The sequence below is a fragment of the Camelus dromedarius genome, chromosome 10 (assembly GCF_036321535.1).
Source record: "Camelus dromedarius isolate mCamDro1 chromosome 10, mCamDro1.pat, whole genome shotgun sequence".
NCBI classification, from domain to species: domain Eukaryota; kingdom Metazoa; phylum Chordata; class Mammalia; order Artiodactyla; family Camelidae; genus Camelus; species Camelus dromedarius.
Window position 1 is genome coordinate 63,015,599 of NC_087445.1, and position 17,299 is coordinate 63,032,897.

Below are 17,299 nucleotides of genomic sequence, written 5' to 3' on the forward strand. Positions count from 1 at the left end.
TCGCCGCGTGGTTGCCTGTCACTTATATCACCTTTGAATCTACCCTTAACCTCACCCTTTGCCTGCAACTGCTCCCCAGCCCTTGTCTGTAATACTCTCAACTAACTCCCTGAATCTCCTTTCTCAATATTGTCCCCATCATCCTGGTTGAAGCCGCTAACGTTCTCTTGTGGCTTCCACAGTAGACATTGACCCCACTCCACTGTTTCCCACTGCACCCTCATTGCAATCTACTTCCCACACAATTACTGAGAGGTCATGTGTTGAAAAATGCAATGGAATCATGATGTATTCCCCTCTTTTAACCATTTAGGAGCTCTCCCCTTTGCTATTAGAATAGAGACTTGGCCTGTAAGACCTCCATGGTCTGCCACTGCTTATTGCTCTGGCTTTGCCTCCCACCATCCCTCCCCTACTTCCTCAGCTTCAGCCACACCAGGTTTCATTTCCTGAAGCCGACCAAGTTCTTTTCCTTCTTAGCACATGTCTCTGCTTGAAACATTTTCCAATCCTAACTCCCACTCATCTTCCAGGTATCAGTTAAGTAACACTTCATCTGGAGGGTGGACTGTGAGCCTTATTATTGCTTTCTAATCCAACAGATGCACCCCCACCTCCATATGATGTAATCCAACTAAACTAGATCCCACTGTTAATTGATTTCCTGGAACACTGTATATTTACTTCATAATAACCTGCCACAAATTAAGTACATAAAATTACACACATACACACACATACACACACACACACACACACACACACTATATCTACACACCACAGGGTCTAAAGCCATTTTTATTTCATTTTCCATTGTCTCCCAAGCAACCAGCATGGTACATAGGATATAGTAGGTGCTCAAAAAGCATGTGATATCTGCATAGATGAATAGTTTCAGGGAATTCACATTTTCATTCTAGTTCTATAAAACGGGAAGTGATAAAGTACACTGGATTAGAAGATTAGAGCAAGACTTTGGAGTTAGCCAGATATACATCTGAATCCTCACTCTCCCTCTCACTAGACAGTGACCTTGAGAAAGCAACTTTACTCCTCTGGTGTTGACTTTTCAGCTGTAAAGTGGAGGCCACGGTGTCTCAAAGGGTTTTAATTATGAAGCTAAAATGACATTATTCTGGTTCTTTCATTTCCTAGAATGGGGACTTGGGAAAGTCACTTAACATTGCCACTTCTCATCTGTATATGGGGATGATAACAGCCTCGGCTTCCCAGGGCCATTGTGAGGGTAACACAAATCAGTGGATGGAAAGTGCTTAGAATGCCCACAGCATGTGCCAAATTAATGTTACTGGCTATTACTGTTGTTAATATTATTAAAATATGTAGTAAAGAGCTTGACATAGAATATTTCTTAATATTCAGTAGCCATTATTACCACTCCTACAACAATCACTATTATTACTTAGATGACAGGATGAGGATGATGATGATTATGCTGGTGATGTTTCTTGTCTGTCCTGACTTTGTTGACATGACCTTAAATGGTAGGCAGAACCCTGCTTTGTGATAACCTCTAATTATATTTTTATGTAAAACTGTCTAAAAGTATAGTTTTCTTTTTAAAAAGACAAGCATTTCTTATACATGGAACAATTCTTCTTACTCTACTATTTAGAGTTTTCAGATTTTGAAGCATGAATAAATCCCACCCAAGGCCTCTCTTGTCTAGAAGAGCCCCAGTTCCTTTAACTCTCCCACGAAGATTTTAACAATCAGACTGCATGTCTAATCTTCATATAATTTGGCCAACCCAGTCCCTGTTCTGCTTATTCTATGAGAGCAGTCTCATCTTTTAATTTCCCATGTACCTCTGTATTTATTAGCAGGGAAAGAGGTCTCTGACATACTGAGTAGCAAAAAAAGCAATTTATAAAGAACTTTACTGAGAGTTGGTGTGTATGTGTGCATATGTGTGCACACTGATATACAGATAGAGAGGGAGAGAGAGAGGACAGTATTTTAAAAATGTTCAAGAAAATGTTAATTCTGGGTATCTCTGGGTGATGAGAATTTTACTTTCTACTTCATTAAATATCTTTGTTTTTGAACTGCCTGAATAGACTATAAAAGATACTTAATCCTAATAGACTGAAAGATTAATTACTTTAAAAAACTCCATTAACTATACTTACAGGATGATTTACGATTGAGATGGAATTTAAAATATATGGATAGAGTTAGAAAATGTGAGGGTGGGATAAATAAGGGCTAGGTCAATGGAGAAGGAACTTCAAGGAATGACCTTTGCTGACTGCTAACACTTCATGGGCAGGCATTAGTGAGTTTGGGGAGATGCTGGTCAGTATAACAGACCTCTATCCCATAGTGCCCATGGCTTCCTCCCCTCTTCCCAGATCTTGGGGCAGTGAATCTACCAGTAAAGTACAGGTGTCTGCCCATACCTAAAAGTCATCTGGAAGACTTGGCCTTGGTTCACACGCTGGGTCCGGTTGTTGTAACCATGCAGCATCTCTCCAAAGAGGGTGTCGTTGAATTTGGAGTCCGGTTTGAGGCACTTGGGGCCCTCGCAAACATCTGAGAGCATGAGGCAGGATTTTCCATCGGGAGCCAGCTTGTACTCCTCCACACAGCTGCACGATAAAACAGAGTCAAGAGTTAGCTCCACACGCTGGATGCCCCCATTGGGGATGACCTAAAACCAAGGCCTCCTTTGCCTGCAAAACAGGTCAGAGTTTAGGAATGGAAACAGCTATTCTGGCTGGAATATATCTAGGGCACAGGTGTCTAGAGAGAAGCACATTAGTCGTGCAAATTGGTAAATTCAAGGAAAGTCATTTGTGACATTTTGGAGGAGTCGAGGGGGAAGCCAGAGAGCACATCTGCGCACAAAGCAAATTTAAAAACTGTTTTCCATGAACACATGGACTTTAAAAAGCATGACAGACCAATTCACAGGGAGCTATCAACTAGCTTCTCAAACTAGAATCTATTCCCAGTGTGTCTGTCGACCAAGGTTGAAGACGGTAGCAAAAACAAGGCTTTTATTGCCCTTGTAGCACAGAGGTGATCCTTTCAGTACCACGGACAGCGCACGGAGCGGCTCCTGTTCAATTAGCAATGTTAGCAGCCTCTGCTGGCCTCTAACTACCCAATCCTGACAGCAGAAGGGCCTTTGATATGCTTGTGAGGCAAGGGTGGGTTCCTCTATGGACCAAACAGGCATCTGAATGGAGTATGGGGAAATACTTGCAATTTGGGATGTTTACAGAGGGAAAGAAATCTCTTAGAGAGGTATTGGGGGCGGGAGCTGGGGGGAGAGGAGACAGCAGAGGTACTAACCCATGAAAAATCAATCCAGAAACTGGAATTCTTTGACTGTCTATCGGTTCATGGTCCTTTGCTAGGCACCGGGGGGAGGGTGCACACAATAAATAAGACACACAAGAAAATACGCTGCACAGCTGAAGACACCTGTAGAATGTCCTCTTTGCTCCTTGTGATGTATGTGAAGCAAAGTAAGCCATTTTACCTCTGTAGCCTCCAGTTTCCTCATCTGTAAAAGGGGGCTGACATTCCTATCCCACCTTAATTCACAAGGCTGCTAAGAGGACCTATGATACGCTGACTGCAAAAACAGTTAGGAATTGTACTGTACTTAACAAAATAATTATAGAGTGGTTGTAATGATGGTGATGGTAGTGTTTACTTACTGAGTATGTGCTATTGACTAGGCACTGTGGATATTTCTTTTCTAACCATGAAAAAACGTAGTATCATCATTTCTGCTTTATACAGAAGCAAAATGAGGATCCAAGAAACAAAGCATGTCACACAGTGAGTAAGTGGCAAAGCTGGCATTCAAAATCAGGTCTGTCTAGCAACAAAGGCACCTTTTTCTACACTTGTCTTTTCCAAATCCAGTTGTTTCTATTTGCATGATACGGCCCTGGTTAGGCTGTGCTGGCTGGAGGCAGTAGAAAGCACGCAGTCTCTTATTTGCCTTTCTTCCACAGGATGATGTGAAGATCTATTAAATCTGACTGCAAAAAGACTCATGTGGGAGAAGGAAGAGGCTCTGTAACACGATTTGGGAAGAAAATGTACCCAGGTTGCAGGAACCAATAGCTGATGTCAGAGACACAGGATCTAACTGAAGGCAGGAAGTAGACAGGCAGAGTGGAAAACGTGACCCAAAATCACTCCACTGAAAAGCCAGGAATGTCTCATGCCTGAGGCAAGCTGTCACTCTGCCCTCGCTTTCCTCCAACCCCCGATGTATTGCACAGATGCACTGATTGTCTTTCTAATATTTACATGCTCCTGCCCAAAGTAAAGTGGAAGTTCTTGGAAGGAGGCCTGTCTTGTTGCCTTGGTCAAGTCTCTCCTCTTTTTTTTTTTTTTTTATCTGTTAAATATGTGAAACTCTCCCTTATAAAGCTGCAGTACAGATGACATGAGTTTTATAAATATGCAGAGTATACAGTAAGTACTCAGTAAAGTCTAGTTCCATCCATTTATTCCAAAAGGTTCCCAGCAAGTAAGAGAAATGGTTTACTAGGTAGAGCTCTCCCTCTTCACACACACACACACACACGTGCACCCGTGAATAAATACACTGTTGTTGTAAAAGATTAGACATTATCAAAATCTATAGAGTAAAATGTAGAAGTTCTTCATTTCCCACTCCACACATATTCTTACCTCCTGTTTCAGTGGTCATCATTATTAATAATTATGCATTATTGGAGGATTTTTTCAATGAATTTAGATATACACATTTTATATATTTATAATAATAAATATATCATTTTTGTTTATTATATCATGTTATATATTTTTAAATTATATATATATAATTTTATAAAAAACTCATAAGCAGAATTACTCTATACATTGTTGTGAGATATGCATTTATATCTAATAAATGCATATCTCTTAGAGATATTTCTTAGAGATATTTTCAAAACAGTATCCACATAGATTTATCTTTTTAATGACTGTTTGGCATTGCACAGGAAAAGTGTACTATAATGATTTTACCTCATCTTTATTGATGGGAATTTTGGTTGTTTATAGCTGTTTGTTTTTACAAATGGTGCCATAATGAAGAATTTTGTACATATATCACTATGTACATGTGTGTGTTTCTATACGCCAGTCTTAGAAGAAGGATTGCTGGGTCAATATTTCATGAATTTTAAAATTTTGATAGATCTACTAAATGGCTATCTGTAGAGGCACTACCAGTTTACAATTCTATCACTGATGAATGAGAGAACCCATTCCCCCACAAATTTCACGTCCATTATTGCCAATATGGGATGGCAAAAAATAACTCATTTTTGTTCGGATTTGCATTTCCCTGACTACTAGTGAGAGTCACCATCTTTTCATGTCATGGTCATTTGTATTTCTCATTCTGTAGATTGTCCATCCGTGTGCTTGGACCACTTCGCTGTTTTGGTATGTGTCTTTTTCCTTATTGGCTTTTACATGCTTTGTGTATTTTCTCAGTAGTTGTATTTCACCTTCCAAATTTATTAAAATTTTCTCCAAGTCTGTACTTGTATTTTAATCTTATTTTTGATGTCTTATAACCTTTTTATCCTGATCCTTTATTGCTTTTGAATTTTGTGTTATGCTTAGAAAGCCCAAAAGGATGAAAAAATATCTTTCTTTATATTCTTCTAGTATTAATACAGCTTTTTCATCCTTGGCTATTTAATTTGCGTGGAATTTATTTTTGTGCATGGTGGGGGTGGTTATTTTAACTTAATTATTTTTAAAATTGGTAGATGATTATCTGAAGGATCCATCCTTTCACTAAGTAGTTTGAAATGCCATTTTGTCATGTACTAAATCCCTGTGTGTACCCTGTATATATGGTTAGAAATTTTATTTAATTATCTGTATATTACTGCACTATTTTAATTACTGTAGCTTTATGGCATGTTTTGGATGTAGCAAAGTAAGTCTTCTCCCTGTCAGGAACACTAATTTTCTATTTCAAAATCTCCTCCGTGTTCTTACTCATTTTCCCTTCAGATAAATTTTAGAGTTCGCTTGTCAAGTTCTATGCAAAACTTTACTGGAATTTTGGGTGGTTTTAAATTGAACTTGTAGACTAAATGGGGACAAATTGTTAATTTTTTCTCCTTTAAGAAATATGCATTGAGAGTCAACTCTCTGCTCTGCACTGTTGACAACTGTGGCAGAGATGATATCTTGTGTTCACCACACTGGGCGTTCTTTGAGGACACATTGTAGGCTAGGCATCTAAGCTTCCCTTGCAGTTGGGTGCCTTGAAGGGACCGTGTGAAGGGATTCTGAGCCATGGAATCGTGTTGATGTGATGTAAGTCACTGTAAGATCCAGCCCTTACAAACATCCTGCATGATTCTCAAGCCCTCTCTTCCCTTACTCTGGCAAGGGTGGGGGTCATGTGTTCAAGATGCTTTCTGCAGGATAGAATAGGTTTGCTTCAATTACAGTGGATCCTGTGTGAACAGGAAACCAACTTCTGTGTGCAATCTTCTGGTCTGGGAAGCTTCATTTGTTGCAGCAACATAGCCTATCTTCCCCTGGCTGACTGATTCAGCATCTTCACAGTTGGGCGTCTTCTAATAGTTTTCATCTCCATTAATCAATTGTTCTTTTAAAATCTTCACTGAAATTTTAGACGTTTGGTCATAAAAGTCCTGCACATATCTTGTGGGGGTTTATTCATAGGTATTTAAGCAATGTATTATGCTGTAGTGGTTACAAGCATGTGTTTTGGATACAGACAACCAGAGTCCGAACCCAGATTCCATCATTTATTGGCTATGTGACTGTGGGCAAAATCTCTCTGTACTGCCTTCACTTATCTATGAAGAAGTTCCTACCTCACAGAGCCACTGTGAGGATTAAATGAATTATGTCTAAAATACAGTGTACCCAAGCATTTAGTAGAGTGATAGCCTCTATTATTACAGTTTTCCCACTTGAGGAATAGGATCAGTTTTTCACGTATGCTTTCCCTTATATTTTCTAGTTAGCTATTGCTGATACTGAGGAAAGTTATTACTGATTTTTGTAAGCTGATTTTTCATCCTACCACGTAAGAAGCCCATCAGTTCTCACATGTCAACCAGATTTTTCTAGATGAGTGAGTATGTATTTGCCCAGTTTGGGTATTAGGATTATGCTAGGATTATGGAACAAATTAGCAGACCGTCCTTTTATTGTCTTTCTCTGGATCAGTTTACATAAGATAGGGGTTATCCATTCCTTGATGGTTCGATAGGACCTGCCGATAAAGTCCCTTGGGCTTGATGTCTTCTTTTCAATTGCAGACATTTAGCTCTCTTATCATTTTATTTTATGTTATCTGACTGTTTAGATTTCCTACAGCACCATGACTCAAACTTGGTAATTTACATTTTCTATGAAAATAATGCATTTTATCAACACTTTCAAATTTATTGGCATAAAGTTGCACACAGTATTCTCACTAAATTTGTTTTATCTTCTGTGCTTCTATGGTTATGTCCCTAGCTCATTCCTAATGTGTTCATTTGTGCTCACTCTCTCTCCCCTTTGAACAAGCTTTTGCAATTTATTAGCAAGGCTCCTTTTTTTTTTCCTATTTCATTTATTTCAGCCTTTATTTGTATTAATTCCTTTCTGCTGCTTTCTTTGAGCTTGTTTTATAATTCTTTTTCTGGTTTCTGGAGTTGAATGCTTCATTTGCTTATTTTTCAATCTTTTGTACTTCGTGTAAAGGCCATGGAGCTTCTGACCACTGCTTTGCCTCTCTTCCAGGAGTCTGATATGCAGCCTTCCTGCTCTTGCTCATTGCTAAAGAGGTGATAATTTGAGTTCGATTTTTTTTTTTTCCGGACTCAAGTATTACTTAGAAGGTTGCTATAGAATCATCTATTGATCTACAGATTCATCTGCTAGACAGATTGTTGTTAATATCTAACATTATTGCATTCTAGTCTGAGAGTGTGGCTTGCATAATTTCTACTTTGGTGAATTTATTGAGATTCCATGTCCCTTTATTTAAGGGAGACACAGGTGTCAAATTCAGATTTTGGATCTAATTAAAGCTGAGTTCAAACACAGGCTATACCACTTTCCAGCTACATGACCCTAATCAAGGCTGTTAACTACCCTAGGCCTCAGTGTCACAATCTATTAAATGGGAATAATAATAATTCTTCTCATAGGGCTGATGTGAGAATTAGAGGTAACTTACATAAAGGATAAAATAGCATCTATGATGTAGTGGCTAATTAATGCATCGGCCATTGTGATGATGATTATTAATGTCATTATGATTGTGCTAGTATTACCTATAATTGCTATTCTGTTAGCCCATTTACACTTCCCAGAGAATGTAAATTCATTTCCAGTGGTCCTGGTCCCCAGATCCTAGTTGCTGGCCTTTTTTTTGCTGGCTTCTTTCTAGATCCAGATTTCTTAAAGCCAACAGAGTTGCCTTTCTTTGCCTATTTTTTTTTTTTTTGCTTCAAATTACATAATTGATAACTTCTTTGTGTCATTCATTGGAAATAAATTGTACATATAAACATATACTATACATGTGTTTTAAATATAAAAAATATATATTTATACACATGTAATTATTATACATAAGTTAAATATATGCACAAATGTGGACATACACATGTATATGTGTGTATGTACATATATGTGTGCATATATGTATGCATCTACACACATGTATATATACAAAGCTCAGTCCTGCATTCAAGATTCCACAGTTTAGTGAAATGATTTTCTCCCTATTGCAATCTATATTAGATAGAATAATGGCCCACCCCAAACATCCATGATCGAATCCCTAAAGCCCACAAAACATTACCTTACATAGTAAAAGGGACTTTGCAGGTGTGATTAGGTTAAGAATTCTGAGATAGGATGATTATTCTGGATTACCTGAGTGGGCTCAATGTAATCATAAGGGTTCTTATAAGAGCCTAAGAGGTAGACAAGGGTGTCCAAGTCAGAGAAGGACATACAATTTGGGAGCAGAGCAAAGAGAGAAAGACACGCAGACACAGAGACTATGCCTTTGGCCTTGAAGTTCTGCTGATGCCTCGATTTTAGAAATTCTGACCTCCAAAATGGTAAGATAATAAACCTGTGTTGTTGTAAGCTACTAAGTTTGTGGTAATGCATTATAGAAGCATTGGGAAATTAATACATAGCCCTCAGAGGAAGGTATTGCTCCCATTTTCAGAGGGAAATCTGAAGTTTAGAGAAATTAAGTGACTTGCCCATGGAAATATACCTTGTCAACAGTGGTACTAGGAATTAAACCTAAGAGTTCATATCTCAGGAAGTGTGTATATAAGTGTGTGTATGATTTTAGCCACATTACAAATATTGGTGCATAGTGACTTCCTTTTGCCTGGGGTGAGAAAAGACTGTGGCTCAGCAGGAGAGGAGATTAAAGGCCCTGGTATGCTTAGTAAGACCCTTAGAGATGCAGAGAGAGAAAGGAAAGGGGGAAAAAAAAGAAAAAGAAAAAGAGACTCATAAAGGTAAATGATCCTTTAAGTTTTAAGACGTGAGCAACTCTCTCGCCCAAGCCACCTCAGGGCACAGGATGATTTATGCAAAGGTCTATTTGTTTGTTGGTTTCTTTCTTTTTGTTTGTTTGTTTTAATTTTATTTTTGTACCATGTGACATAATTGGACAGCTCCTTTAGAACATTCTGTCGTCTGGGAGATTTTCTTACAGAAATTCTAAAGAGTGTAGGCTCACAGGAAACCAGCCAAGCTCCGCATGAAACTATATTTATACATTTGCCAAAATGAAAAACATAAAATAAAATAAGTACGAAGATACAAACTGGGCATTTTAGCTGAAGGCAATGAATGTGTTACCCTGAACATACCCATCACGTTACAGAGAATACTAGAACTGGTTGGGATTTTTTTAGAGATTGTACCATAAAACCTTATACGTGTTTAGCCAAGAGCACGTTTTACATAATCCTTATAGCAACATCGTGAGATGGGTACTTTAATTCCAACATTGCCACCAGGGTCCCTGAGGGTTGGCATTTTAAATCCCTTGACCAAGATCACATGAGCACTTTGGAAAAGCCACAACTTTGACTTGGATCTTCCTCCTCCAAGTCTAGGGCTCATTCCACTGCAGCACAAATGCCTGCTTCCAACCTGTTTGCTTCCCAAAAGAGGAAACTAGGACCTAAGAGAAATGGCATTTATAGAGATTCTCAAGACAAGGTATTTATTTATTTACTTATTCATGCATTTACTCACTCATTCATTCACTCATTTCTATTCCTCAGTGGCTTATGGAATCAATAAAATTACGTATTGAAATGCATAGGCTAGAAACTATTTTTTTTAAATAGGGGAGGAAATCAAATCCCAGAAAAAAAAATAGAAAAAATTTAAGAAGCTTTCAAGAAACTGCATACCACACAGACTTGGACCAATGTTGGAGATGAATCTTGGTATCCTACCACCACAGCAGGAGAGAAACAAGTATGTTTTTAGCTTTGCAGATCCTGCCACCTGAGAGAATCCCCACTCCAGGGGCAACAGGACCAGGGTCCTCTGTGACCCAGCAGTGAAGGCCCTCAACCACACGGACCCCACTCACAATGTCATACAAACCTTTCTCAGGAAAGTTCTCAAGATTGTCCCGATACTAACCAAAATGAAGATTAGTAAAACTGTTCTTGGAGTGGTCTCCATCTGCAGGTTTCACTCAAAGGAAAAATTTAGAGTTTCTAGAAAAGCCACTTTAAAGGTAACATACTCAAGGGTATTCTTCAGAAAAGAAGGAAGGGAAGGGAAGGGAAGGGGAGGGGAGGGAAGGGGAGGGGAGGGAATGATATGGGGACTCTGGGCTAAATCATATAAACTGTTTCAATTACTCTGAGATTCGTAACACTTGTAAGAAACACTAGCATTTCACCAAACACTAAGAAAGGAAAAAATTTCATTAAACTCTATCAAACCATTGATAGTAAAATACATCCTAATTTCAGAAATGTGGAAACTGTGGGCACTTTAGAACCAATCAGATATGATATGTTTCACCACTGCAGGACTTGCCAAAGCTTTTACTATGCCCAGGTGCCCTGTGAACCTTCAAGAGACTGTTAAGAGAGCGCAGGTTCTCCCATGTGGGCTTGATCACTGGAACTTCCCCTTTTTTGTCTTTGAGCATCTCATGGAACTAACATTTTACAGAATCCACGTTGGGAAACACCTATCTGAACGAATGGGTGGACTTCGTATGCTTCCATCGGCTGTCTGTGAATGTCTTACACCTGAGCTTTTGCAGATGTTTCAAACAGCAGAGAGTGCAGCGTTGTACTGTTTGACAAGAACCTGGCATGTGCCTGTTCTGTGTTTACTATGAGAGGCAAATCAGAGCAGTAGAGCTCAGACGACCTTCCCTAAAAGTTGAAACCACAACAGAACAAGTGCTTGACTGAGTGACCTCGCATACTCTTGCAACTAGTTACTAACAGTAACTGCATTCTCGAGGTCAGTGTTTTCCATTGTAAGAGCCAATTTCACATTCGACAATGAAAATAAGAGGTTTCCAGTTACCAGTCGGTATTAAACACACGTATTTATCTCTTTTCCCTCCTAAAGTCACATGAAAATGACATGAAGCGGATATGCTAGTAAGGACTATTTGAGGCTGGATGTGCTTTTTGAACTCATATTTTTACATACATTTTCACTGCATTTTAAAGTAAACTATATTTAAATGCATTCAGTATATTCAGATTAGAAGAGAGTAACTGAGGGAATCTCCCTCCCCAGTGTCACTTCCTCACTGACTGTGAGACACTTCGGGGCCTGGCTTCCTCTTCCAAATGATCTGAGAAATACTGAAACTTCAAACATGTTGATGACATTGCTCACTACTTCTTATATAAGTACATACAGGAAACATCTCAGCAAATTATGTCAGGAAAACAAAACAAAACAAATTAACCCCACCCCCGCAAAAATGACAACCTTCTTTTTCTCAAGCAAGGACAACTGTATAATCCATTATACATTTTTTTTCTGTTTACTTTGGTTGCCAAGACAAATGGAGCTAAATTTATCTCATGTTGAGTAACTCCCCCATTTCCAGCTCCCCAAATTATTTTCTCCCTTTCCCTTCCTCTCCTTACAAATGGCTCTGATCGGTTCTATATTGATACTATCTGGTTTTTTAATAAGTTGGATTTATGTGGATGATATTAAATTCTCTTGGAAGAATGCACAGTATACACAGCAAACACACAGGCACAAATGAAACAAACGTGGTTGCTAGGTAACTTGCCTAGGTCTTGGAGAGAGGTAATGCTTCCTCACCTGTAAGATTCATCATTAAGTGTTTCATCTTAGCATCCAGTGACCTTCTCAACCTAGCTCAAATTCACCTGCTTCTCTCTACCACACTGGTACCTGTGCTCCATCAACATCAATCAGGACCGAGTGAGGCTCAAATACCTGTCCCCAATGTTGCCTTTGCCCCTAGTGGGTAAGGACTTGGACTCAGTGCTTCCTTGCATTCTCAGCACCCCAGCAAAAAGACCAGGCACAGAGTAGGTGCAACAGATCTTAGGTGGATGAAATCCTTAATACAACGATTATGGCTTTGGAGAAGCCCTTGGGCAAGCAGTGGGGAAAGATAACAGGGGCACACAGGTGACTAAGATCTGGTCCCTGCTCAATGTGATAGAGACCAGACAGGAAAGCAGGTGAGCAAGGGGGCTACCACCAGGAGAAGCAAGGGAGGCTGTGTGACCCCAGAGAAAAGACACTTTATCCAGTTTTGAGGAACTTGGCCTGAATAGGGGCTGACTGCCAGCACAGCTAGCCAGAGGGCCAGTCTGCAAGAAGTGGCAAGATGTCACTGGGATAAATTAGAATTGGAGGCAAAATGTCTATGGCCCTCTCCCTGGTTAAGAGGGCCCTGGGGGCAGAAAAGAAAAAAAAAAGGCAAGAAAAGCAGTCCTTTCTATACATGTTTTTACCTCACTTGATAAACATTGAGCCAATATTTAAATAGTATCAACTAGAGAGGACAAAGCATTACACTCAGCTCCAGGGTAACCACACATCTCATCTTGGCACTCTCGTAGGGCTCAGAGAAGACTTGTGGGAGAAGGTAACGCCTACACCAAGACTTGAAGATGAAACAGAGCATTCAAGCTAAAGACCACAGACATATGAGGGGCAGTGGGAACAATACTGAAAACTCCCAAAGCTGAAGCAAAGAGGCCTAATTCAGGAATAAGGATGTAGCTGGAAATGTAGCTGGAGAGGCCGGACTGGGAACAACTCCTATGGCCATGACAACCGAGGAACTTCATTTAACAATTATGAATTGAGCACCCACTATGTGCCGGGCACTGTTCTAAGGTCCCAGAGATAAAGCAGTAAACAGGACAGGCACTTCAGTCACTGAAAGATTAAATGAGGTGGCTTTATTCCTATTAGACTAATTATAACAACCATTTACTGAGTCTTAAGTGTGCTGGCCCCTGTGCACATATAATTTCATTTAATCCTCACAATGGTGCTTCAATCACATCTGACTCCACGTGAGACAAGAGACGTTTAGCAACTTGCTCAAAACCACACAGCCAAAAGTGGCCAGAGGCCAGCAGTGACATCAGATCTGTCTGTCTTGACTAATACTGGGGCCACATGGACTGGGTTTGAATCCCAATGCCCCCATTTACCAGTTATGTGACCTTCATCAAGTCACTGAGTCCCTCTGTGCCTGTTTTTTTGGACAGTATATTGAGATCATAATATTAGTACCTCCCTGGTAGAGTTGTTAGAAGAATTCAATGGGCTGATGCAATCAAAGCACTTAACACAGTCTAGGCATGTAGGAAGTGCTTAATAAGTGTTAGCCACTATTATTAACCTGGCTGCAAATAGGTTTGTTAAACCTGTGCTACCCAGGAAGCTCTCAGGAAGGGCACAGAGCACTGAGCAAGTTGACAAGGTCCCCTTAAGCGAGGGTTTGTTTTCCTTGCTTAATTCAATAGCATGCCACTTCTCCTGACCAACTTCCATACAAGTACCTGCTAATGGCTTTCTTTGCTCTGTTTACAGTGCTTCTAACAAGTGTGGCTAACTTCTCATTTGCATCCTTAATAGACAATTTTCAAAGCATGTTGACACTGCAGTTGGTTTTAGGAGACCTGGGTTTTTTGCTCTTTTTTTCTTTTGTCCTGTTTATGGGCAGTTGGATGAGCTGCAACAGCTCAGAGTACACTCCCAACTCTCCCAATTCAGTCTGATTTAAAACTTTCAGAGACCTTTCTGGGTAGGGAAGGTTAGTTCCTCCTGATCTCACAGACCTTAAAAACATGAGGTTGAGCACCTCAGGTCACTGAGCAACTGGAGGGCTGTTGTCGCTACTATCATTCACCTGAGCTATTTTATTTAACAGATACAGAGAGTGTTAACTCTGCACAGGGCACCACTCCAGAGGACTTTACAAATATTATTGTGAATTGTGATGCAACTAATGTAATGCATTTAATCCTCATTAACAATTCTACAGAGAGAGGCTATTAGGGTCCCTATTCTGCAGATGAGGAAACTGAGGCACAGAGATGTTAAGCAACTTTCTCAAGGTCACACAGCCAGAAACAAGTGTGCTACATTACTAGCCATATGACCTTGGGCATATTACATAACCCTAATGGAGTAATAAATTACAAATGACTTTGCACCCTTCACAACCATCATTATGTTAAGGTAGGTATTAAAATTTTAGAGATGAAGAAACTGAAGGGCAGGGGTCCTAAGAGGCTTGGCTTATGTCTGAGAGAAAATTAGTGGCAGAGTTCGGATTAGAACCCAAGTCTATCGATTCTCCTTGACCGCTGCAGTGCGCTACGGGTGAAAGGTGGTGATAGTTTCTATGTCAAAATCCATTACTGCTGCGGCCCCTGCTGTTACTGTTATTTGCAGCAGGACACCCCTCCCCCAAGTACAATAACAATGGTAGGAACACAGCTGATTCAGTATTCAAGCCTGAGACCCAAGCCCATGCATAATTTACTCAATGCTGCCCTGCAGTCACTTAAGCTGAAGAGAGAGACCCTATAAATTCAAGTTTGCATGCACTAATTTATTTCTTATTTATTCTACTGATACATATCGAGGGCCTCCAGCGAGCTGCTCTAACACCTGCTCAAAGGCGCCTGCAATGCCAAGTGTAACTGGGGCAGAGGGCGGGGAGACCCTGAAAAAAGCCCCAGAAGGAAAACCAGACCCCATGGACTAGAACCATGCAGGTAAAATTAATTTTCTGTTGAACTGAGATTAAAGCCATACACATTCGTCTACCTCCTCTTTCGTGATAAGTAGGGCTGTAAAGGTTGTTCAATGCTTTATTCGCTTTTCTGCCTTAGTAAAGCACTGAGCACACTTCAGTGACTGACATTCCTGCATGAGCAAAGGATTATTTTTCTGAGCCACAGAATGTCAAAAGGGGAGCAAGTTTTCCAAGATGAAGATATTATCAGAAAGGGAAGGAAGAGAAGGAAAAAGGCTGCCATTTTCTTGAGTGATTGCTGAGGACCAAATGCTATGCTAGAAGCTACCCATGGCAGAGGTCTCCCCCTGCAGACTTTTCCAATATGGAAAACAATAATTACTGGAAGAACTACTAAGGCATTGTCCAAAGATATGATTTCACAGGTGGTCAAACTGTGGCCCAGAGAGGGATAGTGACTTGTCCCAGGCCACTCAGCAAGTTGGTCCCAATGTGCTCCCCTACTTTCTTACTTTTTATTTTTATTGAAGTATAGTTGATTTACAATGGTACATTAGTTTCAGGTGTAAGGTAAAGAAAGTGATTCAGTTAGATATATACATTTATATATATTCTTTTTCAAATTCTTTTTCATTATAGGTTATTACAAGATACTGAATATAGTTCCTTGTGCTATATAGTAGGTTCTTGCTGCTTATCTATCTTGTATATAGTACTGTGTATATGTTAATCCCAAACTCCTAATTTATCCCTCCCCTCACCCTTTTCTCCTTTGATAGGCATAGGCTGCCTTCTGTGTCTGTGAGTCTATTTCTGGTTTGTAAATAAGTTCATTTGTATCTCAGTAAGTTGGTCCCAACATGCCCCTCCTTTCACGCTCATCCTAATTTTAAAACTCAGCTGAATTCTTAGCATGAGTGAAAACTTCCAGCTTTGCCTGCATTGTTTCTTTTCCACCTCATTTCCCCCAATTAATTACCCTTACCGATAGGGGCATTAGGGTAAAGAAAGGGTAAACTCTGAACTTGGCAGTGTTTGATCCCTGCAGAAATAGAGTTGAAAGCCTGGGCTAAGCCCGTGTTCTTAAGCATCACACCTGCTGGTTTCTTAGTGACACTTCAAGATGCCTGCTTTTGTCTCCATAATACACTCACCTGGGGTACAGGGTAGATGCAGAAGGGGCGAGAGACTTCTGCAGAAAAAGATCCTGACCCTAGGATGCAGCCTGAGCATGGATTCCATTTGTTATAATCATTAATCAATTATTTATTTTTCTTCTTCCATGCTTCTTCTGAATACCTAACAAAAGGTTATACTGTTGCCTTTTGCCTCTTGGGCTGAAAAAGCAGAGGCAGAAAGGCCATCTCATTGAAGGTCAGTCCCAGCCGGGCTGAGCTATAGTTCCTGACCTTTTTCTGCATCCCCCGCTGCTGAGAAGGCAGTGGCTGGGCCTCGGGGACAGAGACTCACCCGCAGAACATGAAGATGGTGCTGGAGGTGGTGTCGTAGGGCAAAGGCAGTGTCTGCTGCAGGCATAGCTGCTCACAGCCACCGTTGAAGCCATCAGAGCAGTCGATGCCTTTGGAGTGGTCATAGCAGCCGGAGCCGTCCTTCATGGGCCTCAGCTCCTCCGGGCACTGCTCAGAGAGAGAGCAACAGGGTGGTTACGGATAAAGAGGTGATGGGTCCCTTCGCACCTTCTTCTCCCATCTCCTGAAAAGGGGCAAATTAGACTTTGAACCTGTATCGGGACCACAGAGCCAGGTTCAAAGTCTAATTTGGCCAACTAACAGCTGTGTGGCCTTGGACAAATTCCTTTACCTCTCTGAACCTCAGCGTGCCTACCTGTAAAATGGAAAGTGGTACAGTTGTGAGAATGAAGGGAGATAATGTCTGCAAAGGGCTTAACCATATAGCAAATGTTAGCTGCTATTGATAGTGACCTTGCTGGGATCATCACCATGACTGAGTTTATTACTGTCCAGTAGGGTCACTTTGGGAGGTAGCCTACCA

The 17,299-nt window shown here is 40.4% G+C and overlaps 1 protein-coding gene across 7 annotated transcripts in view; it reads right to left on the reverse strand.

Annotated features, from left to right (window-relative positions):
- ASTN2 (astrotactin 2) overlaps positions 1-17,299 on the reverse strand; it is an 849,846-nt gene that overhangs the window by 330,912 nt on the left and 501,635 nt on the right. For all 7 annotated transcript variants that reach the window (XR_010382793.1, XR_010382792.1, XR_010382791.1 and 4 more), the window contains 2 exons: positions 16,757-16,923; positions 2,424-2,612 (listed from right to left, as the gene is read on the reverse strand). Coding sequence is in view for 4 of the 7 variants with exons in the window: in XM_064490458.1 (XP_064346528.1) it covers positions 2,424-2,612; positions 16,757-16,923 (356 nt within the window). In the remaining 3 variants the exon portion in view is untranslated. The remainder of the gene's footprint in view (positions 1-2,423; positions 2,613-16,756; positions 16,924-17,299) is intronic.